General features: G+C 35.8%; 1 protein-coding gene across 1 annotated transcript; it reads right to left on the bottom strand.

The window, feature by feature from the left end:
- Positions 1-1,253: 1,253 nt before the first annotated feature.
- On the bottom strand, positions 1,254-27,487 carry SLC6A15 (solute carrier family 6 member 15). The gene is made up of 11 exons (XM_009813815.2): positions 27,199-27,487; positions 18,126-18,283; positions 17,521-17,647; positions 15,667-15,848; positions 14,025-14,135; positions 10,202-10,443; positions 9,904-10,096; positions 8,759-8,951; positions 5,879-6,038; positions 3,063-3,225; positions 1,254-1,625 (listed from the first exon to the last, which is right to left on the bottom strand). Exons 1-11 carry the CDS (start codon positions 27,485-27,487, stop codon positions 1,254-1,256), a joined length of 2,190 nt encoding a protein of 729 aa, XP_009812117.2.
- Positions 27,488-27,778: the final 291 nt, after the last annotated feature.

Below are 27,778 nucleotides of genomic sequence, written 5' to 3' on the forward strand. Positions count from 1 at the left end.
CAAAGCTTTTTAAGGTAAGGAATAAATCATGTACTAGCTTTCAGAGTATCATGCCTGTTTACAGTGCTACATCAACTACTGTATTCACAGTAAAAGTCCTTGTCCAATAGTTTATTAAGATGACTGATTTAGCATGTGTTGTTTTCAGGTACTTTTAGCACCTCTGTTCAGCTGTTAAATGTTATTCTTTCAGATAGTCCAGCTGAGGGAAAAGCAGGCTGTGTTATAAGTGTATTAGGAAATCACAGAGAAATACCTTGTCAATTTCTTTATTCATAGGTTAAAATGTAATGCCATACAGTTCTTAACAATTACTGACTGAAAAAAAATTACCTGCATAAAACAGAAGCAAAACTGAAGGAGACTAATTAAAAAAGCCATCTTGCTTCAACTTTTGAAATGATTACGTACAGAATAATATACATATTTACATTACAAGTATATCATATAAATATAATATATATGCAATCTTGTAACCACAATAAATATCAAGGTCTTTTTTAGGCACACACCATAGAAAAAAATGCAGAATCTGCACAATCCTTAAGATTCTTGGAGTGACTCACTCTTACATTGTTTTCACACTGAAAAAGCAAGTATTTTACACAAAATATACAGCCACAGTTTATGCAGTCCCCAGTGAACAGGGAAACTTTCCTCACCTTCCTATAAGTCTACTCCTTGATTTTCTAATACTATTGCTCTATACAGCTATTACATAAGAAAATAGTTTGCGGGTTTGTTTTTTACTCAGCTAAAAGCCTAAGTAATTATCAGTGCTAACAAAATAAGTACAGCATATCTACACAAGGTATATACAAGTGTTTGCACAAACACAGGTTTGGTGAACTACTTCTGAGCTCACTTTTAATACTGGGGAGTTAAGCTGAAAGCAGGGGGAAAAAAAAAAAAAAAAAGGATTTTCAATGATATTACCTCAGAAATATTTTATCATTTGAGTGAGACCTGGGCTTCAGAGATAGAAAGCTTTAGATTTAGAAATTAATGAAAAATTCTTGGCTATGCTAGCAGATGTAGGCTGCCACTGATTTTGAATGTGTTCCCTTCAGTGCAAATGAAAACCCAGAGAATTAATCCAAAGGGAGTTTTCTCAACCTGTACATAATAGGCATTTTAAAGACTGTCACTATGGAGCACCTGAGATTGCACCCTAGTAAATGAAGCTGACCACTTCTCATAGGAGAGCCATGATCAGTGAGAGACGAGAAACAAACAGCATTTTTTTTCTGCAGTTACAAATCAGACTCCGGCATATCAGGCATATCTGCCATCAGGTACCCAATACCGTAACGTCCATTTGGAGCAGTATCCAGAGTTGGTGATCCAGTCTGTTTTCGATATATGTTTTTGCCAAAATTTGGAGACGGCACTTCACTTGGACTCTTCCCATGAATCAGACTTGTATTATCTCCTTCCAGATTAACAGGTTCCTTTATTATCCGGCCTCTTTTGTATGATACAGATGCCAAACTACCAGAGCTGTCATCGATAAGGTTGCAACGGCGCACCATGAAGACTATTGGGACCGGCAGTATGGCCAATACCATCAGTGATATACAGACAATCATTCCCCATGTTGGATAGCTGTGGAACTCTTCCATAGCCTGAGCAACCCAAGAGAAAAACTATTAATCTGCATTTACTTAAAAAAGAGCACATCTGCAGTCCTTACCAAGGCATGCAGTTTTCAAACACATACTCATCTCTGTCACCCTGCACCCACAATGTGGGCACCACTACAGATCTCAAATTCGAACAGTCCTAGAGATGTAGGATTATTATCTTTCTGCCAGTGAGTACAACCAAAACACTGTCCCAAAGTTTCTGAGATGCTCAGAGCACTCTAGTAGAGCCCAAATCAAGATTTTCACATTAGGCCTTCTTCTATACTTGTCTGTAGCTGTTTCCCAATCCCTTAAAGGATATTCAAAACAGACAAGTGTGCAGTGGTGTTTGTAACCATGCCTGGAAAGTAAGTCCTAGTTCTGTAGGCTAATAACTGGTCTAGACAGGAACTGTCTCAGGTCATCCTGTGTAATTGTTCCACTTTGTATGAACTTCATGCAAACTATAACACATTTACCGGGGCAGTGACTGCACCCCACACCTCTACTGCATCCATGAATCACTGGCCAACAGACTGTTTGCCTAGTAGCTCAACATTTAATTTTATACACAGAAAGGAATGGTATGTTTGGTATTCTAAGGTATTTATTTCTAATTTTTGAGGGCAAGAATCAAACATAACAAGACCATTTTTCTGAGAATCCCAAGGCAGTAGTAGTGGTTGTCTCCTCTACCTACAGTAAAGTCAACCTCTTGTATTTACACTTTACCTGTCTTTGCTGTGATTTTCCCCCCCTGACTAATTGGATAATTGTCCATTCAGAAGGGTCCCTGAGATTCATTTCTCTGACATTTTATGCTCCCTATGTTTTGCATGACAAGCCTGTAGAAACAGCTGAGGGCTGATGAGCCTACAAACTAGTAGAATTCTTAGGAGTTACCTTGACTGAATCTCTTTTGGAGCAACACGCAGCACTGACTCTGCAGTTCACACGGACAAGTTTTTTCACAAATCAAACATTCTTATCAGAGACAGGTTTTAAAGCAGCTGTTATCTACAATGTAATATGTGTTCCCAAAGGGGAAAATTTATGGCATGACTAAATCTCAATATTTAATTCCACACAAAAAATTGATGTGATATCTGAAATGATTTATTCAGTGTTATCGCCCAACTTTTTTCTGCAGTAAGTTAAGATTTAATGGAATTGAACAACCTCTCCCACCCTTAAGAATTTCTTCAACATACATCAACAAACTAAAAGTCACAAGGGTTATGTCAAGCAGTTGTATTTTAAAGCAGAACTACTCTAACATTAAAAAACAACTGGCTTTGCATTAATGTTACTTTAGATAAAAACAACCATGTCATTATTTATACTGATTTTGAATTTCTAATTGCAATTTTTTTGTCTTTTCATGTACTTTTGAAGATGTGATCATTATGATGGTGATGGTATCTGTTATATACATACCGTATCTTCAATCCAAGCATTGTAGCCGGGAGGACTTAATCCCATTTGGACAATGCTAGCTACCAGCAAACATAACAATACTAAAGGTGAAACATACTTCCACATATAGTAATAATATTGGCTTGGAGAAAACCCAAGCATATCCTTCAGATCCTCCATAAATCTGTGAAGGGAATAAAAGGTTATTGTTAGTGCGTACACTGAGATTTCAAGTACTATAATTGATACATAGCACCTAATTTGAGGGAACAGACACAGTGAAAAAATGCATGTATAGATATGGCTGCAGTTTAGATTACATGATGGGCTGAAAAATAGAGCTTGTATTACTAGTTCAGAACAGATGAACAGAAGGAATCACTACACAGTGCGGTGACTTAGTAAACTGCTTGCTGGACCGTGCTGGAAAGATACTTAAACTCATCTTTCTTTTATAAAATTCTTTTTCACATCTTATTATATTGTCTACTGGGTTGTTTACTAAGGCATGTGTCATTACTTTTGAGGACATATACAACCAGCACATCTTAGAGTCTGCAAAATTAATTTCAAACCCACATGTGTGCTGCAGTGTAAAAAATAACCTTATGTATAAGCTATGATTTGCATCATGTAAGCTGCTGAAATAAAGCTTCGTGAAGTTTTAAATCTGCCTCCTTGTGCCTCAAAATTGCAAGTTATGAGATGAACAAAATTCCTATTTCTGTATTCTTGACGGAGGAGTACATGGTTGCAGAGCCAGCAGAAAAAGAGACAGTATTTTTGGAATTAATTCTTTTGGAGTGTGCACAAGCAGTGATTCTGTTTTAACTCCCTTGTGGTCCCACTCCCTTTTGAAATGTGCATCTCAAAAAAGCTCTTAGAGCAATATGTTTTTGAAGCAGTTACACATGTGAAGCTACTATCATGTAAACTCAAAATTGAGCTGCAAAGTTTGGGGTATTCTATCCTTTGTTTACACTGCAATGAAGCACATCGTTAAAAAGAAGCTGAATTTACAAATAGATTGTGCCCTCTATAGATAGCCTTTTCTTTTCTGGGATCTCCAGTTCTTCATCCAGTTAAACATAAATCTATTATCTTCACTTTAAAGTCTTTCATCACCTCCATCCTACTTATCCTCTTTTAAAAGCTACCAAGCTCTTTTAGCACTGATTCCAGCAGACCACATTCTCCTTCTTGGCTACAGGGATTCACATGTTGTCTTTTTTGTATCCTTTGGCTGTAATCCCTTTGGATGCAAAGTTGGGGTTTCTTCTATCTGATCAAAGAATATGTCTAATAAGACACATATATGGATCTTCATCTACGAGGAGGACCCCTTGGTGCTATCACAGCCAATGACAACCTGAAGTTGTTGATTCCAGCAGTTTTTGCAAACAAGAACACTAGGTTCCTGAAGAAGGATATTCTGGAGAAATAGACATCAGAAGAAATATTAGGAATACTCCAGAGGGAGGTCCAGGTGGTTGCTATGAATGAGAAATTTGGCTGTTAACTTTTCAGAAGGGGTTCTGACAGGATATGGCGAAAATATGAATCAACTGCACTCTGATTCAGAAGCAAAATATTACCATATTTTAGCTATTCCTAAACACCAACTTCCTCACAGGTTAAGTTGTTGACTTTTTTGCATGTCTACCTCCCTTCACAGAGGAACTCTACCTGACTGGACATTACCAACCTGATACCCAGGTCATGTTTCATCGTTTGTTTGCATGTGTAAAAACATCTACATGGTGTTTTCATGTCTGTGTGATCAATTATAGGATTATACATGTGGCCCAAGTGGGAATTCTCCCTTAATGAGTAAGTAGACCAGGCACTACTTGCGTAGACCAGAAACAATGTCTGGAAATCATAAAATTAAATTTTCTTATTATAGTTTTATTTCATTATGGCAAGGGACTGGCTGGTTACTCAGATCGAACAAGTGAAAATTCAAATGAAAAACCACCCATTCTATGTCACCCTTTGTACATGCAAAGGAATCACAGATGTTTAAATTACTTCAACATGCTAGTATAGCATACTCTGTTTTATCTGTGGATAGCATGAGTTATTTTTGATACAAACTCTTCTATTCCTGAAGTGTGGCACACATTGATCTCGCTTGGTGAACACATTCTGGTGATTTCAGTTATAAGATGTAAAAAAATGAGAGGGACTTGATGGTCTTTTCTCTTCAGCCATCACTGATAGAAGGTCATGACACTTAATTGTCAACTGTGCTGCTTCCAAGTAAGTTTTAACCCTATTCTTTGCTATCATTTCCTCTATTTCCTCTCTCACAACTCATGCAAAGAACAATTAATTGCTACAACACTCCAAACCAAATCTAGTTCATAAACTGAAACTTTCTTATTGTTACTGCCGTTATAGTTTGCTTTGTTCCTTTCTCAGGCTGCCTGGAATACTGCCATCTGGTCAGAATACTCACCCGCACCTGCTGCTTAGACGATGGTTATTACTTCTTGAAATCTTTCTCTTGCTGTCTTTTTTTCTATATAAATTCCTTATAATTGCATAGCCAGCCTCCTTTCCAACTCTCTAATTTTGCCCCTTTTACTGCATCCTCCTCTTTTTGGATCTGTTGCAATTGCTCTTTGGGCTTCACTACACTGTCCTGATGCAGTATATCTTGCTCCAAACCTGTTCTTAAAAACAGACTAGATTCACCTCCAGATTGACTCACTTTCTACTTACTTGTATTTATGTGTACATCGCAAATACTTAGCACAATATAATTAAAATAGTAATAATTAATGTAATGAATACTGTTGATGTGGACAGAGAGATATATTTCTTCCACTTACTTGTCTATTCCATAAATTCGGGTGACTGCAATATTCTCCAAAATGACCACAATAAGCAGGGGCAGAGTAGCTGAGTAGTCATCAAACATTGTCACAAAATAATTTCCAGAGCGCTGCACAAAAATCAGGCCAATGAAAAATGCTACCAAGCAGCAGATGACTGGAATAAAGGACAGAAATGTGAGCTGTAAGTATAACAAAGTTCCATAGACAAAGAGGAAATAAAGAGAGTTTGAAACAGCAAAGGTATAAAACGCATTATTTCATATAATCAAAGTTAACAACATTTTCCTTTTTCTGCAGGGGGGGTGGGGGGGGTGTCTCAATTTTAAGAATATTATGAATCCTACCTATTCCCTACATAACAGAGAAGTTATGAAATTAGAAATACTGGAATTGACATATTACAGCAGTCCTGATTAAGCAGCAGAGATTAATCAAGTGACTATTTCTCATTAAACGTTTAACTTAATGTAAATGCAAGGCTAAAATAAACAGAACTGGTAAGCTAAACAACTTGCATTATGTTACTTGGTCACTAGATCCCTTTTTGGAATTTAGAAGTGAAAAGAACCAAAGTTTCAGACAATTCTAAAAAATAAAAGGCTGAATAGGCTTCTCCTAGATCATTCACAGCATGAACTTCCATTAGAATCTGTCTAAATGTATTTGTGCACTAAGCAACAAAATTTCTGCCCTTTCTTTTGTTTAGGGACAACTCAAAATGTATTTCTTGAATGCTTGATGCTGCGTAATGAATCTCAGTATTTTTTTTTCCTACTAAATTCATTGAGAACAGGACTGAATGCTTAAGTAGCCATAAAATAAGTCAAATTTCAATAAATTGTGAAATCAATTGTACACTGAGCACCAGTAAGAATGATTCTCCCACTTGAAATGCCCTTTTTTCCCCCCACTGAGAACTTAGGCTAAGGATACACCTAAGCAGTCTAAAATTCGGTGCAATGAATCTGGGCCAAAGTATAAAAAAAATCCTTACAGAATAAACCCGTTGCATAAATCCCAGATAGTCAATTAGTACTTATTAAATTAGAGAGAGGAAGACAATAACTTTTTTAAATACTGTGGTATAAGACCAATCACTTTTTTCAACCTTGTAGTAACTGTTGTTACAATGACTTTCAGAGAATAGAAATTTAGAATTAAAGAGCTCATTACAAATCGAAGTGAACTCCTAACGCAAGGTGACAAAACCAGAAGAACACAGATAAAATCTCCCCAAATTGAGTCTCATTAATCACACTGAGTTTTATTACTGACCCTGAGAAAAGAATTAGGCCATCCGAGCCATGTATATGTGAATTTCGAAATCCTTGTTATTCTTATGTTCTCCCATCGCGTCTTACCATTATACCCCAAAAATACGCATCTTCAGTTGTAAGCTAAGGCTCTGGTAGGTATACTCAGCACATACACATGCAGACTCCAATTTGGAAATAACTGAACACAAAATAAGTTTAAGCATATGAGTTGGTTTGCCTGAACTCAACAGGGACTGAACTGGAACCACAGTGCAAAAAGATGCAAACGTGTTCACACTTCTGCTAAAACTGAAGATTTGTGATTTCTAAGCACAAACTCTACTGGAGGCATAATCCTTCTTAAATACCACTGATACTGCATGAAGTATAACCCAGGCATTTCAATTTTGTAAGTTAATTGTAAGTTGCAATCCTTTGAGTACAACTGAGTTTAGCAAAAATCATGCATGCATAACACTCAAAAAAACTACCGGAGAAAGGCAGTTCTTGAATATTCCTCTATCTTAATAGGGACTTTTTGTCAAATGCAGTAACAAGGAATTACTGTAAAATGCTCCGTTACTCCAGAGTAATGACTATATACCATGGTATTTGCATATACATTTAGGGAGAACAGCTAATTTTTAAATGTCACACTGGTTAGTCAGTAAGTAATTTAAAAGCTAATTTAATTAAAAAAAAAACAAAAACAAAAAAAAAACCAAACAAAAAAACCCCCAGTGCTCAATAGGTTAGGACTTATACATGTCTTCTGTTAAATATTGCTTATTATCTAACAACTCAGCAGTCAGGAAAAAACAGTGCTCTGCTGCATCACGAGTTAACTGTTAGAAAATATAATATATTTAATATATTTCCTTCATAGAGTTAGATAATGTTAAAGCAGCTTATAATATTTTTCATTTTCTATCCCTCCGGTCACAGGTATTGAGATGAAATCCGAATTTGCGTCCCTTGCAGCTGTCCTGAAGATTTTCAGAAACGTAACTTCCACATTTTATGCTGATGTTCTAGTTCAAAAAGAGAAAATGCTACAAGACAATCAGAGCTACATGAACAGGCTACACCTCACATAAATTTAGGCATTAAAAAAAACCACCAAAACCAAAGAGACATCTCGTCCAAGACCTTTTCCACATTCAACAGGGAATATGTTCCTCTAGAGAGTAACTGTACTGATTTTTAACATAATAAACACTTCATCATAAATTAAGATTTCATTGGCCTACTTAGGAATTATTTGTTGTAATTTGTTATGTATTTTCATTCTTTCCTTTGGCTTTGTTTCCCTGATCTGTGACACAGGCTGGAATGGAAAGTATTCTGGAAGAGCTCAGAAGCACTGACCATACAGAAACTTGTAAAATTTAAGTTCTAGGGTCTTCCTGCTCTTGTAGCATTCAGGAAAAGGTTTTATTTGCAGATATTCATGTGCCTGTGCATGGAAGTGTAGTCTGGAATACGGTGATTTACTGCTCTGTAAAACGTCAGCGCTGAAAACTTTGATGTCAGAAAACAAGACTTCATGCTCTCAAAAAAAAAAAAAAAAATCCTAGCTTACTGCTCTAGTGAGAAAAGAAAAGTTTACACAACTCACCAGTAAGAATTTCCTTCCTGACTTTGAAGGTATCAACAATGGGTGTGATGATGCCTTCAATGGTTCCAAACATACTTCCAAGTCCCAAATTTACCAACATGAGGAAGAACATGACTGACCAGAAGGGAGAAGCAGGGAAGTGGGTCATAGCTTCTGTAAAGGCAATAAAAGCTAAACCAGTTCCTTGAACTGCCTGTCAATGAGAAAAAAATCCATGTTATTATTCATGGACAGTATTTTTTTTTTCTAGTGTGACAGTCTGACTTCATGTTCATGCGATGTCATTGATTAAATCTTGAAGTTAGATTGGGAAGCTCCTCTCTAATATGTGATTCTTCTAAACCCGCAAACTTAATACTATTTACTGATATACTAAATTTGGCTGAGAATCTGTAAATTGATTGATACTAACAACACACTTCTTACTCTCTTTCATTGATAATTTTGCATGAGAGCTACTATGAGAGGACTGCTACAAAGTACACCCTGTTCTCTCCAGTAAGTATACGAAGGACTTCGTTTCTATACCTATTTGTTTCAAATTTAAATGGCAGGAATAGTATAGAAACTTCTAATGTCTAAGTCATCTACTTGACATTTTAGCTTCAGATACTGGTGCAACTACATAGAGATCAGTGTTTAAAACTGGAAGTCCCTCTGAAAAAGCTAGAAAAATATCTCTTCTTTTACAGATCTGGCTTACTGTAAAGATTTCAAAACACGAAGACATTCATTAAGCAATTACATAATAAGTAAAGAATAACTTTTTTACTTTCTAGTGAAGTAGTATTTATATTTAATAATTGTATCTTAACATTAGAAGACATCAGTTTGAAATGTTGAATAGGTACACCTCTGTTTAGTCTTTGGAAAAATCCTCATACTTAACTCTTCTAAAAAACTGTCCTGAGGAGAGCGATATAATGATCAGAATATATTCTAAATCAGTGAAGACTATATCAAGACATCGGACCCAAAAGTCCCCAGGTGAGCTGGAATGCAACCCTGCACGGAACCATGTTTTCGTACGGATTTCTAGAGGTGCACTGCTCAGTACACTGTACTGATATTCACAGTTTACTTCAGGCTTACAAATACTCATCTGTTCATAATCCCTGTATTTAAGACTTACTTATAACTCTCACCTTGTTAAGTTCATCTTCAATTTGACAAGATTTCAGACCAAGAGAATCAAACTCTTCTTCTTTAACTTTCTGAATAATGTCATAAACTAAATTGTAATCTTCTGCTGTAATGCTTGAGAAATTGATATGATGTGGGATCATATCCTGGCTCAGATTGCCTATTTTCAAAAGTTTTAAAATCTTCTCTGAATTTCTGTAAAACACAATAAAACAGAGAAATCAAACTCGATGATCTGTGTTAACTCATAAATGAAATATACCATAAAAAATAATTAAAAAAATAAATGGATATTCATACTGGATAACACATTTTTCATTTATGATATTGGCTTTGAAACCCAGAACTGCAAACACCACCAAAGTTGCCAGCACAGAAGTGAAAAAATTGATGAAGGACACCAGTACAGCATCAAAATGGCAGTTGTTGTCTCTCTTGTTGTAGCTTGAAAAGGCAATGACTCCACCAAATCCAAGCCCTAAGGCAAAGAACACCTGAGTAGCAGCTTCTCTCCAGACCTTGGGCTCCAGCATTATTTCAAGCTGTTTGAAATTAGATATAATATATGTCAGCTATAAAATGCATTTCTATTATATGAAAAGACAACAGAAAAAAAACAGGAAGACAACCTACATCACAAAATGCTAATACGCCACTACAACTGTATTTTCATTATGATACAATGAAAACTGAATGTGACACCTAAAGTTGAGCAAACTTATTGGCCAGAATTTCTAAAGATTATATCATATAAAATCAATAAAGAGAAACAGAGTATGTTCCAAACAATGAGACACTACTGGAGCTATATGATTATTGAACTAGCAGCTAGTTATACTGTGAAATAAGAGAGAACATCAGGTTTTTGTGTTTTTTTGGTTGGTTGGTTGGTTTTTTTACAGTATTTACTGTCTTTTTTTTTTTTACAGTACATGTATTATCAGTTGTTAGAATTAAGATTTATTTTGGGATGATCAACCCTCTTATAGATGCTGTAAGTATGTTGAAAGTTGTTTTGTTGTTACTTTTCAAAAAAAAAAAGTCACCACAAGCTACACATGCTTATATGGAATTCTATTACATGTAAATATGTAAAGCAAAATGCAACATACTCAATAAACACTGGCCACGATGATTTGTATAGTCCAAGAGTCAAATCTCCCTTAAGCCAGATGCCTTGAACTTACCCTAAGTTCAAAAGGCAAAGTATTTGAGGGACAACTAAGCCTTTATCAAAAAATTGAACTGTATTGCTCTTTCAGATGACCATACTTCAAGAAATATCTTTGTTAAAGTTGAGTCATCATCTATCTATCTCAGATGCTTCTAGATACTGAATAATAAAAAAGAAGTACATGTGAAATTTAAACGCTAGATTTTCTCAAGCTGATTCAGGGCCTCCATTTGTTTAACAGTGAAAGACCTTACTTCTGTGAAGTTGGGGTTTTTTGCCTTTTTTTTTTTTCTTTTTAAACCCTAGGCTTATTGAAAACAGTAAAACTAAAAAGCATCAGCATAGATGCTGATGATCAGAAGACTGATTGTCTTACTCTGGGGGAAAAAGAATAAGTCTGCTATTGTTACGATAACGTTTTGAAAAATTTTCCAGTTTCCTGTAAGGGTATAATATTTATTATAGATAGGTATCAGATACCTTCTTTGTTCTTTTACAAATAGCTAAAATACAACATATTTGAAAAAAAGGTGTTTATGACAATAAATTTGTTCCTGACTTACAATTTTTGTTATAATTACAATGCACAAGTAGCTATTGCACATAGTTCAATCTGCCTGTATCACTCAGTCATGCCAGAGCTTTTCCACTAGAGGGAGCTCGACGAATAGTCTTAATTTTACCAAATCTGTAAACGGTTTAAGTATCAAAACACTTCTTGCTTTCTGCAATCTATCATTTGGTATCATCAGAGGTAGTACGTTCTCAGATACACATTACCTAGCATTTAAAAATAAAATTGTAATTGATTTGTTATTATAAGATATTTTCTGTGAAATTTTGGGGGCTCAAGTGTATTTAAGCTTCATACAGCCCTACAGTTTCACTATAGTAGCTCACTTCAGTGGGCTTTTCGTATCCCTGTCTTTAGGTTTTTCATTAATGTTATTATTTAGAATTTCTAGTTTGTTCATCAACCACACCAAAGAAAGAAATTCTCCCCTTCTTCATTAGCCCTGTGCTCTCTCTCACACCTGCACCAACGTGTGCCAGTCCTCTGCTGTACTAACACAACTCTCCTGTGGGAGTGTGTTGTGATCATCTGTGGTCAAAATGTGGTCGTTTGCTGAAGTAATCGAGGCTGAAAAGATGTTTCTCCCTCCCCCCTCATGTCTATCTACCTGAATTATTTTCAGCCTAGATCAGTTTAGCAATTCTTTTTACAGTCTGCCTGCCCAAATAAACTGTTAGCACAATGGAGCAAATGGAAACAACAGGTGGGCGAGTCTGAATTCCTTCAGGCAGTTTCATACAAACCTACAGTCCAAATTAGTGCTCAAGTACAGAAACAATCAGAGGTTATAATGAAAATACTTCTGAAGGTTTATATTCACATACAGTGTATGTGACATATAGGCCTCCTAATTTAAGCCACAACTTAAATTTTGAGATACAGAACTGGAAACCAGTAGAAGAAATTAAAAACCAGTTTTCTTTCAAGATTATCTGAACACTTGAAACGACTGTGTGATTAAGTTATAACATAACTATAAAGTAAGCATCAGCTGTAACTTATTTTAGGTCTAACTCATGAAAGATGAAATAGTAAAGAGGTGTTGGTATACAAAGGGAGATTCAGTGTTTACTTTCCCTCAGTATCTAGTGGTACTTCTCTAGTTAAAGGATTAATACCATGGTTGAGAAACCAAACAATTACTTCAAGAGGCCTGTATTCCATCTCTACTATAGACTTCATCTTCATTAATAAGCATTGCATTTTTCTGTTCCTCAGATTTCCCAAATTTGCCTGAGCAACCTGCAAGGTCCTGCAGAACGACTCTGAAGCAGTGACAGCAAGTGAAGCAGACCACAACTGCATATCATAATGCAAGAAATAACAATGCGATAGCTAAAAAAGGTCTTTTTTATAGAACGACAGTTCTCCACAGATTCAAAACAACTGACAACATCCCTGTCATCTGGCATTAGCCACTATGTGCATTGATTTTAATGATCTTATTTAGCTTTCAATTTTGAAACATCAGTCCTGTTCTGCTCAACTGTATTATGAAATGCACTTGTTGGAAAGTCCATTTCATAATACAATAACGCAACATGAAGCCCAGCATTATGCATTCCTGAGCAAGTATGGCTCTGATTACTCACACTGTTCCTGTAGCATAGATACAGTTAAAAGCATTTGAGATGGGTCTGGGGAGAATTTAGGCATTCCGGCTAAACAATGGTTTGTAACATCCCTTCTCACCTCAATAGTTATAAAATCTAAAGATCTGTAAGGCACATTCCCGGTAAAAAATGTTGACAGTAAAAATGTATGCTTAGACCTGCTGCTATCTTGGCATGACAACCATACAAACCATGGTAAGGAAAACTGAGTGGTGAGTACTTACACTACTTTTACAAGATGAGCAAAGCATTGAAGTCAGGTCTCCTGTACTTTTGGGCTACTATGCAAACAGCACTAACTTACTTCTGCAAAGGGACAAATCTGTCCCCTTTCAAAGGGAGAAGTTAATTATGTAAATCCATGACACCATTCAAGGTAAGGCATTTCACTGTGACATCCCAGAACTAGGCACTTCAACCCTAGAGAATAGCAAGATTCATGTTTCTTTTCAGTATTTGGAGCTTTCTAAACATCCTAAATCCTGGAAATAACACTTTCAGTTGTTTAGCTTTGTAAAGGCGTCTAACTCTGAACTTGTCACCCAAAGGAGGTAAGACTACACAAACCCTTGGAACACTTAGAGCCTTTGGACCTTAGGGCTTGATATTGTGCCACTGAGGTCAACAACAATTTTGCAATTTAACCAAACAGGAAAATGGTCAAATGTTCTACAAAGACCATAAGCTTAAATGAGAGCATTCATAAATGGTCAAATGGCCACTGAAACTTTAATACACCGCGAACAGAAATTAAGCACATACCTTAGGTGTGAACATGTGACGAATTCCATCCACTGACCCATTAAGGAGCAGTCCTCTGATCAGAAAGCATAAAAGTACCACATAAGGAAAAAGGGAACTAAAATACATGATCTGAAAAACATTAAAAAGAAATTTAACATGACATCCACAGACTTTATTTTCAATAACTTCATTCATTACTTAGTATATGACTGAATTGATAATCATATGCTCTGAGAAATATGCAGAACACTTCCCATTCCCCTTGTCTCTGCAGAAGAAAGCAAAATCACATGACTGTAAAATAAATACTGTACCGTATTAAAACAATACGGTTGCCATTGTGTTAACTAACTGATAACAAACTGCTCAGCTTCCAGGGAAATTCAGTATGAATTCAATGAGATGACAATGAGAAGGACAGTTTTAGAAATGCTTCACTTTACAAATGCACTTTGATTCAAGTACATAGTACGATGAAGATACGCAGCATGAACAGAAACTCATTCTACCTCCAGAAGGAGAGAAGAGTCAGTGGAAAGCATATAACCAATGGATTCAAACCGCTAAGTAATTCTTACTGCCAAAACAGAGGAAAAGCTGGGGATATTCTCTGATCTACAGAAGTCATAAAAACTAGAAAGCAGTATTGCACTGACTACTGGACAAACAAAATGCCACGGAGTTGTCAGAATCCTGAAGGGCAATGCCGTAGCTTTCCACGCAGAAGCAGCATGCTTTTGGTACTGCATTTGTGAAGCCCAACACTTTTGGGCTTCTGTATCACTTAAGCACTTCTGTGAAAGAGTATCTGACACATTGTTTGACTCATTTATCTAATACAAAGAGTAAATAAAAAATTAGTAGTCAAATACAACCTCTCATTCTCCATCATGAATGAAAACAAATCTATTCTGTGCTTTAAAGTTTAGTAAAATGATTCTCTTGCTAAACTTGCTAGTTGTTTCTTTAACTGAAACACACTAAAGACATCACAGACATTTCCACCTTAGTGCCAAACTTTTTAATCACAAAGAATTTTGCTATTAGAACAGATTATTTTTCATCTGAAAGTCCCTTTGCAATAAACAGAGCTAGTAAATCGTTCACTAGCCAATCCAGCTGGCTGCATGGAAAGGAAAGACGACAAGGTGATGGACTCACATGCAAACGGATGGTTAGTCATTAGTCAAAGGAAACAATCCAGAATCCTGAAAAGCAGCTGTGTTAATGAGAAGCATGGATACCAATGACAGTAAAAATAAAAAGAAAAATGCCAAGGAATTTTGAGGACCTGAGTGCACTGCAATCATACTGTGAGTATACATGGAAACCTAATTCCTTAGACATTCAGAAACACACAGGCTTATGCTGCATTAACAATTCAACAAAGCTGAGGTACAATTTCTTGCAACAGTTATGCTGATGAGAACAGAAATCGTTCTTCAGATCTCCAGTCCCACTAAATTACTACAATTTCCACTAAAATGTCTACAATTTTAATGCTTAACTACTAACATTCCTCTACTTGAGATTATACAAATACTGGGGTGAGTCACAGCTTCTAACCTGCTCCTACAGATCCATGTGAGGGTGTGGTGAGCAAAAACTACTGAAATGTTTCAAAGTAAAACATTGTTGTTTAGGTAAACAGTATACTCACTTTGCCTGAAGACTGAATGCCTTTGATCATGGCTAGGCATACCATGACCCAGGCAGCCAGCAAGCAGATAGTCATCTTCCAATTTAAACCACCGCTCTCTGACAGAGAGCTGGAAATATTCAGCGCTTCTCTGTACCAGTAATAAGTGGTTGCTGAACTTTTTTCACACTCTGGCTCCACAACTGTCAAGAGATTTTAGCAAGTAAAGAATGGGTTCAGGACAGAAGGATTTTCCCAACATTTCATAACAACGTCTTACCAATTCCCAATATTTGCAATTGTGCTGTTATTTACTGAGAAACTAAACTCACAAAGATTCTTAAGACAGTCGCTAAAAGAAAAAGTGACTGCTATTGGTGAAAGGTTCTGGAAAAACCTTTGTAAAACAACCTTTTGGGATAATGTATTCCTCTGTATATGGTCAATCTGAGTCCTAGGCAAAATTTAATCTTCACTGAAGTACTAAGTAGTAGGAAGGTCTAGATGAAGACAAACGTCCCATTTACCACATAAGATTAGATTACCTACATATGATGCTGTGACTTACATACTATGAAAAGTATCTCTCTGAAATGGAACACTGAATTATATTAATTTTGAAAATACATGGAAAACAAATTCTCAATTGTGTGTGCTTTGATATGACACTCAAATCAACAGGCACTTAATGACTATTAGAAATTATAAAATAATAACATCATGATATCAAAGTGATGAGAAAAGGAAAAAATGGCTCCTACACAGCTATGTCAAATGAAAGTTGCTATGTGTATTCCAGAAGTGATTTTTTGATTATGCTGTAATTCTGCTTTACTCACGTTACCACACAGTTTAAGAAATTGTGTGTATCTAGACATATAACACATATAAATAGAAATAATTATTCAAGGAAAATATGTACTTAACTTCTTTATAAATTATTTATATCTGACAGTCAGGCACATGTCTAAGCTAGGTCCTGAGTGAAGGTTAATTAATGAAAAGAAGGGCAAAATATACTGATTTTAAGAAACCTAACACAGGTGTCAGATCTTCACTGAAACAAACTGTCAAAAATGACAGGATGTTATCAAATATAATACTTTTCTGTGTTTAAGCTTAGTTCCGATGACCTCTGCTGAAGTTAGGCTGACACACTTTATCTTAATATTTAGGCAGGATAAGAGTATGTAAACAGACAAACACTGTGGCTTGATTAATGGACAATAGCTTGTGGAATACAGTCAACTTGACTGTGTGCCAACATTCATAAATACTGATTATTTTAAACAACTGAAGCAAGCAACTCTGGCAAAGACACTATAAAAGCATTGTGCAGCTTTTCAAAATGTCGCTGGTTATGTTCTTTAATAAAGGGGTAAAAAAAACCCACAAAAGGTAATTAAAGAAAATTTAAGAGCTGAGATAGAAAGAAATGAAAAGAAATATTTCATACTGCAAGAGCAAGGATAATGCAAAGCGTGTAACTATTACGAGACAACCAAAACCAAGGGATAAGGAACTTTTAACACTGTTGTATAATATGTCCATTTGAGACCATCTCATTATAGCAACAAACCAATGACCAATTATCTAATTTCTGTTGGTTTACAAAGCAAACAATGCTTTTATCACATGCATTTAATTGATGTTTACAGTTTTCCTTTTTCTGCTTTGTTAGTAATACAACACTTTTTTTTGTATTTTTTCCAAGTATTATAATGTGACATCTTACTAAGATGCAAAACCAGCTTTGCATACAACACTTTTTCCCTACAAGTATCTCTTTGAATTGTATTTTTTTCTCCTTTTTGTTTGAAAATCTCAAATTTTATGTATTTTATATGATTTTTAAGAACATTAATATAGACTTACAGGTATGAGATGTATTTTTAACTAAAGGACACTGGTCCCATGGTAATGGATGCTGAAAAGACTGGGAAAAGTAAAACAGGCTCCATCCAATAATGACATTGTAATACAGGGCCACAAAGAAACATACCTATAAAATAAAGATAGAAAAGTTACATTTATTAGCTACATTTGTAAATTAAAAAAAAAAATCCCTACTGAACTTCTGCATGTTTCTGCATATCAGCCACTGAACCTAATTTTAACAAAAATAAACCAGAATAATAACTGAATGGCTTGCCCCATTGAAGTACCTGACATTTTCTAAATGTTCACTTCTGTCTGTATTTATCGTGTAACACCTATATTTTTACAGGCTTTTTTCTCCAGAAGACTACTCTGTTCCCTAGTTCCTAATTTCAAAAGAATCACAAAATACAAGTTGACCGGTTTTACAGACACAATGATTTACATCAACATTTTTTAATGTACTAATTTAGTATCTTCCAAAACAGTGTAAACTGACCTTGAAGCCCAGCTACAAATCAGTGGCCTTTTCTTGTAGCAAAACAGGAAGTCTAAATCATACAGACTGAAAGCAAATCACACAATTAATGTTAAAAACTTACCACGCAGCTTGCAAATCCAATTCCTCCAAGTTTGGGGCTGATATAATTCCATACACCAATACTCCCTCGGCGAATCCTCTGCCCCACAGCAAGCTCCAAGAAAAACAGCGGAATCCCTATTATCAGTAGCAAGGTTAAGTATGGCACAAGATAGGCACCTATGAAAGGAACAAAGTATAAATCAGTGAGAAGGGTCAGAACTTGACACAACAAATGTGAAACCTTCTAATAGCTTCAAGTTTGAATTAGTGTCATTCACTGCAAAGCTTTTTTGATCACAGGCAAAGAGTAATTTTACCTGAATCTTGGCCATTCATCTTGTAAAATATGAAAAGCTCAGAGACGTCAAATTTCTAAAGCACTGTAACATTCTGAGGCAAAGCTTACTGAAAGTGAATTATTATCTAATCTAGTTGATCGCTTGTGTGAAATTTTGGGCATTTGATCAAACTTTTTAGAAATATAGTGATGCAATCAGGAGTTAAATCAACATTTCTTAAAAAACTCTACACCTTGACTTGTAACAGAGCAGCAAGACTGAATTTATAAAGGAAATACAGAAAATACTGTGCATACAACATTCTGAATTTCATTCAATCTTAAGCGGTTTCCGAAGATCATACTGTTGATTTCTCCATGTGCACCTCAGATGCTCAGAAAGGGGATTTCACAATGTACAGAATAATGATTCTATCCAGCTAAGCAAGAAAACTGTATCAGCCCATTTCTACCAGGCTCCAGACAGAGACTAGAGACATGAGGTGGAAATGAAATGGAGTATTTTAGACCCAGAGCTTGCAGTAGTCACAAACTCTTGTTAAAGACATATTTGAAAATGCAACTGTTACTTCACCTTTAGACATACATATGTAAAACAATTCCTTTTTTCAAGGTCTTGGTTCCCAAGAAGTGGTCATATACAATTCTAACTTCAGGATGTATCTCCGTTTATTTCATTGAAACTAATTGCAAGTAAATACATCCATACACTAAGTGTACTGACAAGTTCAGAGCCTAACTTCCTCCTTGCTGTTGAGGAGTATTTAGTACTAGAGCTGACAAAACATTTGGGCATCAGCAATTAGCAACGTGGCACCTAATTTTCAAATGCATGGCTCTTATGCTGCAATATAGAGTACTGTGCTGGCCACCTAATTCAAAGGGCTTAGGACTTTTGATTGCAACCACTGTAAGGCTAAAGAAATAGCACTTGAGAGATGCAGACTGCGGCATGTCAGAGCAAGCTACAAATCAAAGATCTAAAGACCTCAGAAGCTTACATGAGAGCTATTAAGTTGTCTAATCAGTCTAGTCAGCTCTGTGATGAGAGGGAAGCTGAGCAAAGTTCAGCAACCAATTTGGGAATTATCTTCAACTCCAGCTGTCCTACTTTAAGTTTCTTCATCTAGCATCAACTTTCTAGGGCTTTTTTAGGAGTCTATCAAAATACACTGTCATTTGCATATTCTTAGTAAGTAGCTTATCTCATGGAACACCGTTTATTTTAGAAAAGTTACACTTCCCTAAGCTGTGCAGGAGGCCTCAGATTTTCTAGTACCATCCACTCCTATTTAGGTCCACTTGCTATTTTGCTCTTCATGAAATAAACACAAATTGGACATCATCTTCCATTATAAAGACCTTACACAGACTCTAAGCATGGAGTAACTACAGTCTTGAGTCTAAGAAAAAAAGACAGAAGAAAGAATATCTGAGAAAAACTACTGGTGTACCAGACAAAGTATATTGATCTTATTTACCTCACAGTCTATAGGCTATTGTTAGCAATGAAATAGCTCCTTGTGTTTTATTTTCATGACATGATAATATGATATGCAATGATATTGTTTGAGCAGCATTTGGTCAAAACCTATGCCAGGCTCTGAACAATGTACCGCTTTTGAGGTTACAATACTCCCTCACAGTGACAAACATCACGGTCTATCTACCCATTTCAGCACAGTATAGACTTAAGTATTATTTCCACTGTGAGGTAGCAGCTACATTCCCAATCAGCACTTTAGTGTCTCTTGTGGTTCATCTTGTATGTGCACGTAACAGAAAGAACGTGAAGGACTTACTTTCTACTATGAAAAGAGAGACAACAGAGACAGAAGGAAATAAACATGAGGAAAACTCAGGAATAGAGTTAACAACCACATTCCAAAATGATGGGGACTATCTGTCTTAAGAATATATAAGATAAATAATACCATTAAATACTCTTGATTTATCATCAATATTGTCTCAAAATTTCTGCAAGACAGAAGTATACTGTTAATTCATACTGCAAGTGAGAAGCTTTGGCATCACTATCTTCAAAAATTTGGTCATACAATTAATTGAAAGCCAACAGTACATAGGTTTTTTAAATAGTATAACACTACTGTAAATGATACCTGAGGTCTTAATTAGACAGGTGTTGCATAGCTGAGCAGAGACAAGCCTAAACAGCTCAAAAAAATTGGGGCCTAAGTGACTTACCCTGTATCCCACTGGATGACTGTACTAGAGCAGGAACTGAACCCAGCTCTTCAGTGTCCCAGTCCACAACCTTAATCACAAGGCTGCAAAGTTAAGCACATGTTTAAAGACTGGGCTGACGTGGGTGTTTTACGGTGCAGTATCAATGTAAGTTGCAAGATTTATCAGTTAGATTCAACTAAATGAGTTAAATAAATGTGGTGCTAAATCCACACTACATTATGCATGACACAACCCTGTAACTCAGTGTGGGTAGCCAGCAGAGTTCATCTCTATACTGCGGGGCTTGTGCAGAGCACCTGAAACACTGGTCTTCTGATCATTCAAACCTGCTGAGCACCCTTCTGATCTTGTGCCCCTTCCCAAAAGAACATAATGGAAAACAGTGTACATATGAGTTTTAGTGTGATATAGTTTGGACATAGCCGGATTACACAACTGTGTATCACAGCTGCAAAGGGCTTCTGTGCCTTATAGTCAACATGAAACCACAGCATCTCTCGACAAGTATTTTGTTTCAGCCTTTCCTTGAAGCTAGACGTACTTCAAAGAACTGTAAGACTTCATCATAAAACATCTTCACCTCATCATAAAACAGAATCATTATGGAAACAGCTCAGCATGTCTCTTATTTGCCAGTACATGAAAACATGGGTCCTTGGAGTTACAATATTGAATAAGGATCATTTTTATTTGAATTAGAACAATAAACTATACATGCTGGCCTTGAACAGCATCCTACAATTAGTTACATTGTCTGCTAGATCTGCCAGCTAAGCAGCCTTCCAAATATTACAATTCTGTGTGGTTCAGGATCCTCAGGTCTCCTTTCTACATTTGCAAAATTATTCTACTGTAAAGTCACTTTTTTGCATGTTTTGGCCTTAAACACTGGTTTTCATATTAAAAAATTCATCGCAACTTCATAAAGAAAAAATCTAAAAAAATATACCTCATCTTTCTTCACTAGAATGAATGACAAAGATACACAAGATTTCAGGAACTGGTGAATGTTAATACTGTGCACTGCATCAAGCACCATAGTGGGATAACTGGCAAATTGTCTCTCTTGATATTACAGAGATATTACATTTGGCAACATTATTGATAGAAATTGAATATTAACATTGGTTTTGATTTAAGTTCTTATAAATGCTCAGGGGAAAAAAATAACATAAAATGATACCATTCATAGTGATTAAAGAGTTGGAAAATAATTTCAGAAGCAATAATGCAAGACAATATAACCATTACCATCTTGATACCACAGAAAAACTTTTCTTTTCCTAGCCATTCTTGATGTAACGTGAAAAAACTAGTAACTTTCCAGATTTGTTTCAACTGCTGCTGTGCTAGTTTTTAATTAAGTATCTAGTGCTTGATTTAATTCTTATTCAATGAAGGTGAGCTTTACCACTGTCTTGAGGAGACATCCCAGTTCTTGTAGCTTACTCGACACTTACTAATAGAAAGCTAGCGGGAAGCTGGTATTCAGATGAAGATCAACTTATTTTCAATGTCTAATGTCAAAATTGTCAACATTATGACAAGTGGGCAACAAAACACTAAGCTTTACAGTTTACAGTCTACTAAGCTCCTATAAGGGAAATTATTTACCATTACAAAACACAACCTAACTATTACAAAATACAAACTGCTTTTAACAGGAAAACTCTGATAAAAGGTTTTGTGTTTTACCTGTAGGTTTGTAGTCTATCCTACTGGTAGGATAGTCTTCCTGTCACTAGTCTTTCACAGTTTAAATATGTTCAGGTGTGCCTATTTACAAAACTGTACTTAAAGGATGAAAATCCCCTTAGCCAATAAGCTTTAATGAAGAATTACACTTGCAAAACAAAAATAAGACATTTTCAGCACACTGAGGGACAACTAAATTTCAAGTCTGATAATACAGTTTATATCAGAACTCACAAAATAATTTTCAAATCATCAGTGAATTCAAGGCACTGCTTATAAATTATTCATCAAAAGCTAAATAATGAAGCCACTGAATCTGTACTCACTTTTGGAATACAAGGGAATACTTGCTTTGCTCCCATTCTGCTTGTATTAGACAATCAGACTGTAGCTTCTAATGACTACTCAGTCTTTAACAGTTTACATACTATTTCCTCAACACTTCTCAGCAATAGCTGCTTTGCTTTTTATAAGACCACAGAACTTAACTGTTCAATCTGCTGGTATTTCAATATAAAATCCAGACTACTTAACTGTAAAAATTCACAATGTGACTCTATGCATGTCAATCTTTTTAAAACATAATGGCAAGATAATCTGCTACAGATTTCCCTATGCTGCTCACAGCTTTTATCTATCATGGTTTACTAGTTCTTTTGACTTTTTACATCACAGAGGTATTAAAAAGACTGACCTTAAAAAAAAAAAAAAAAAATCAAAAAAATCAGGAAAATTAAGTTAATGCTCATGAAAATGCAACAAAAAAATCTTTGGGTGTGCAGTACTTTGTAGATTCCCAATAACACCTGCAACACTAGAAGCACCTCTTAGATAACTATGTTCACTTGGCTTCATAACAAAACTGACTCGAATATCACTTATTCTAGCAGAACAGCTAATTTAGTTTGCTTTTGTTACTTCTAATATGTGAAAGCACCATTTTACTGCTGCTAATCCTAAGGGAAAACAACAACCAAACAGAATAAACTTTAAATATTTCCTTTGTTTGAAAAACATGAAAGGTGTGCAAGCTATTCACCAGATGATAACAATGAGCAGCAGGAAAATACAGGTCTAGTTTGTCACTATTTATTAGCCTCACAGCAAGACTGTATAGACCTGAGTGGTTTATTTTTAAGGCTCACTATCAATCATAGGAAGCTGAGGCAGCTTTGAACATATTGCGTGCTAGCATAGGTTATGAATTTGTTATATAGGAACTGTGCCTATCTGAACAAACACAAATATTTGTCTTCATATAGTAAAGGACTAATAAACTGTATAGTGTAAAAATGATAAATATAAAAAAACCTTTAAATCTAAGTTAGAGTATACCCAGCTCCAATGAAAAACACCTTTGTAAGGCATGAAGGAAGAAACAGCTTTTTTATCTGTTAGGCTGCAAAGAGTGGAAAAGGTGCCTTAAGTGCCAGATGGGGGCTGGGCATTGCCTACCAGGGAGAAGGGAGACCTGTGGTGAGGACAGAGGTGAAGAAGGCAGAGAATCCCTCTATTCTCAAAACAGAGTTCCTCAAAACTCTACTGAACACCTTCAGCCTCTCATTTGCTGAGCCTAAAACTCCTTTGAGCCCTCCCTCTTATCCCAAGCCAAGAAAATGAGCACCCTGGAGTGCTCTCAGTCTCTTCCCAGCCTTTCTCTTTCTCTTGATACCTCCTGCATTACGGCTACATCCCAAATGTGGATAAAAGTTCACCCCAGCTGCATACCAACCTCTTCTCTCACCTCTCATGACAAACTTTTTTGTGGGAAACAGCCATGTGTGAAAGCCAGCAGAGCTACACAGTCTAGCTGTAACTGAAATGAGCGTAAAAAATACAAGCTATTACTCTAAATATTTATGAGTTTTTATGAATTAAAGCAACAGGAAAAACTGTTAAAGGTTGACAAGAAAGAAAGCAAAGGCAGTTGTTTTGGTGGTGCAGACCAGACCTGGAAATAGAGATTGGAAAGGTACCTATGGACATCCAAGTATCAGTGCAGTGTAGCGATACACAAGTTACCTTTAAAGATGGTACCGCAGATACCTCACCAAAGCAGTACAGAGCTCTGAATTCAGGAGTGCTGGCATACCACAGGCCATAGTGATAAACAAACCCAATCTCTCTAGAAAACAGGGTGGTAAACACCCATTTTTTTCCCTATACAAAACCCTCTAATAATATATATCTATTTGGGCTAACTTTTCTGTGTCTTTTCTATGTTTATTTTGTTGCTTTTATTGTTTATGTCACAGAATTTAAAAAAAAAAAAGACAAAATTGAAGATTACTATATGGTTAGGATTTGCCTTCTCTTCTACTGATGGCTTTGGAACACCTAAGCTTGGAAGAAACCTGTGAAGGAAACTAATGAGTAACTATGGGTTTTTTACTTCTTTTTGTTTTAAACTTGGAGCAGATTTACTAGTTTACCATTTTTCAATATACTCCACTCACCTGATGGTACTTGCCAGATATAAGTTGCTTAAACATAGGGAAGAAAATGAAAAATGTTTGGACAAGACTGAAGGTGGAGACCTAGCCATACACTCCACTGAAACAGTTCTAATGAAAATCCACAGAAAGGCTGTTTACCTTATACTCAGAGACTTCAACAGGTATTTATAGTAAAGCTTTCTCAGCAAAAGACTAGAGAACAGTTCTGACACTGATATTTAGAATGGGTTGCATAAAACCACTCTAATTTCACCTGGAATGAAACATACATGAAATAGTATGTGTAGCAGAAAACCAGAACCTCATGTAAAATGGGGGGGGGGGTTCACCATGCATTTGAACTTTTCCCTCCCTCCCTCCCATCCCCTATTCTTTTATGCACCTGTGAGAATTATCTGTGCATCTGCACATACATATACAGGTACCAAATGGACTTCACATGTTTCAGTGTTTTGTGCCACCTTCTCCTTCTTGCACTATGGTTAACTTGAAAACCAAGAAAGCTTTAGCTCTAATCATCAGTTGCTTTTCTCTGTTGTTCTGAAGGTTCCAATTTGCTAAAACAGTGCAAAATTATTGTTAAAAGCCAAATATATCCTTGTCTCAGCCATGTGCAGAAAACGTTATGTCTCCACAGACTATGTTATATATCCAAGTTCCTGCAATCACAGCCCAGGGGAAAACATTTATTTCATTTAATAAGGTGCCATAATCCCTGAAGACTGGGTGGGTTTTTTTCTAAAATGTGAAATTATTAATTATTTTAATACATTTACATTTGATCTGAATTAAATTTACGCTCACTGGCAGAGTAACTTTAAAAAGTGCCTGACAGTATGAATCCACTAGCCTAAAGAACATACCAACAGATCTTTCCTGTTGGTTTGAAGGAGAATACAATGGGCTTGCAAAATTAGTAACTAACTATATTAAACACAGACTTTCAAAAGTGTCACAACTACACAAAACATGCATTATCCTTCAGACTACATCTTGACACCATACTTAGGATGAAATGATACAGAATATAAATATTTTAATAGCTACATCTTTAACTACAAATCAGTTTGGTTTAAAAATTGTTCATTAACAAATGTATTAATTTTTTCAACTACTAGTGATACATGATCAATTCTATATTGTGTCTAGTAGACTAGATAAAATTGCCATCCACTGAAAAGCTGTGGTTTTTGAGAAACTACATTCAAGGTGTTTTCTCAGTTAATATAACAGTTACAGATGAAAACTCTAGATTCCACACAAAAAATTAAATTTAATTACTTTCTCTCCAGAATAAAGGAGAAAAAAAAGGAAGCTAAATGAGAGTGGAAAAAAAAAATCTTATCACTAAATATAAAACAGTTTAGACTTTATCCTGGAGATGGAATATTTGGAAGTATAAATTCCACTTTTACTGCTTGAACTGAATGAGAGAGAACAAATAAAGTACAAAACTGTACTCTGATTATATTCTAGGCTCATGTCTATATTCCTCAATTACATCAGTTTTACCATCCAACTTTTAAAATACAGCATGAATAAGATGTTGTTCTTTATTTTCTATTCTGTAGTACAGATTCACTTTTTGTATCATAAAAAGTAACAGGTTTGTTTTGAATTCAGCTAAGTAATTAGCTACAATAGGATGTGCATTAATGTAATATAGTAGGGTACAGTATAGCATAGGATAAAACACTAATCCTGCATTCATAAAGGAACGTCTCCAGCCTCATACTTCACATCAAGACCATAGATGGACAGCTAACAAATAAACAGCTTGATGTTATTGTTCTAAGTGAAAAGTAACTTGTTCTTTAGGAAAATAGTTAACCATATTACAATACAAAACAGATGTATTCCCTTAATGTAAATGTTATGATTTAAATTATTCACTATCAGTAAAAAAATCCTTTTTACTCCTACAGTATTTTGTTGCTCTTGCAGAGAGTAAATTAAGATTAAATGGCTTAGGAGCTAAAGGCAATTAAAAAGCAAAGGTGTGAAGCTTAGTACCACTAAATACTAAAGACCGAATACTGCTTTGGTCTTTAAAGTGGATGCAGGTTCAATGCCTTGATTTATTGTCCAAGTACTATAAAGAACACTTTAGCACACAATAATCAGGTCCTAAATAATGCAACCCCTCCATAAATATTTGTTTTGCTTAACCATTAGTTTGACCACTAGTTAAGGTCATATCAAGAACTTTCTCCCCTAAAATGAGGAAATGGAATCTTAGAAGAATCTGCTACTTACTTTAACAGATGTGTCTCTCTAAATAACGAGAATATGGGTTTTTCCTCATAGGTTCTGGCAGAAACTAAAAGAAAAACCTGACATGCTGGAACAGGTTTTACCGTGGGTATCTCTACTAACCTTGAAATCTGAAACATTAGCTTCATCATTTAGCTGGAACTAGCTATCACAAGACTTACCTCCACCATTTTTCTGACAGAGATATGGGAATCTCCACACATTCCCCAATCCCACAGAAAATCCAACTTGTGCCAGAATATATTGAAGTTTGCTGTTCCAAGCAGGTCTTTCATCTTCTACATCTGAGCCTTCTTCAACATCTACATCTTTTTCTTCTTGATCATCAACCATAAGTTCACTCTTCTTAAAGGCATCATCTGAAGAGTCTTCATTAGAGAGAAGGTCCTTAACTGACTCAATGACCTCATCATCTAGTTCTCTTTTCACTACCTTGCTGTTCTTAGGCATTTGTGATATGAGAAAAACAGTAAGGAAGTAAAGTTCAGCTGAGACAGATGGACAAGTGCTGAAGAAAGCTCGCCCTCTGCTTGGCCAAAAATATTGAAGAAATAGACTGAAGATGGTGCCTGATGAGTCCTTGATACCAGGGAATCAAGAGTAAGAACTTCTGTTTCTGAACCTTTGTTCAACTGAAAGTGTCTGTGAAAAAAATAGAAAAGAATATTATACTATTACGCAGAAGAAACTTAATTTAGAAATCATGTGCTTTGGTTTACCCATTTCTGCTTATCTCAATGA

Source organism: Gavia stellata, chromosome 4 (assembly GCF_030936135.1).
Source record: "Gavia stellata isolate bGavSte3 chromosome 4, bGavSte3.hap2, whole genome shotgun sequence".
Lineage (NCBI taxonomy): Eukaryota > Metazoa > Chordata > Aves > Gaviiformes > Gaviidae > Gavia > Gavia stellata.

What these genes read in the sequence shown, in the direction of transcription:
- SLC6A15 (XM_009813815.2), bottom strand. Translation starts at nt 27,487, where the DNA reads ATGCCTAAGAACAGCAAGGTAGTGAAAAGAGAACTAGATGATGAGGTC. An exon ending in AATGAAAAATGTGTTATCCA is followed by an intron (nt 10,097 to 10,201) that starts GTATGAATATCC and finishes TGTGTTTTACAG; the next exon opens with AAATTCAGAGAAGATTTTAA. An exon ending in ATGCTTGGATTGAAGATACG is followed by an intron (nt 1,626 to 3,062) that starts GTATGTATATAA and finishes TGGGTTGCTCAG; the next exon opens with GCTATGGAAGAGTTCCACAG.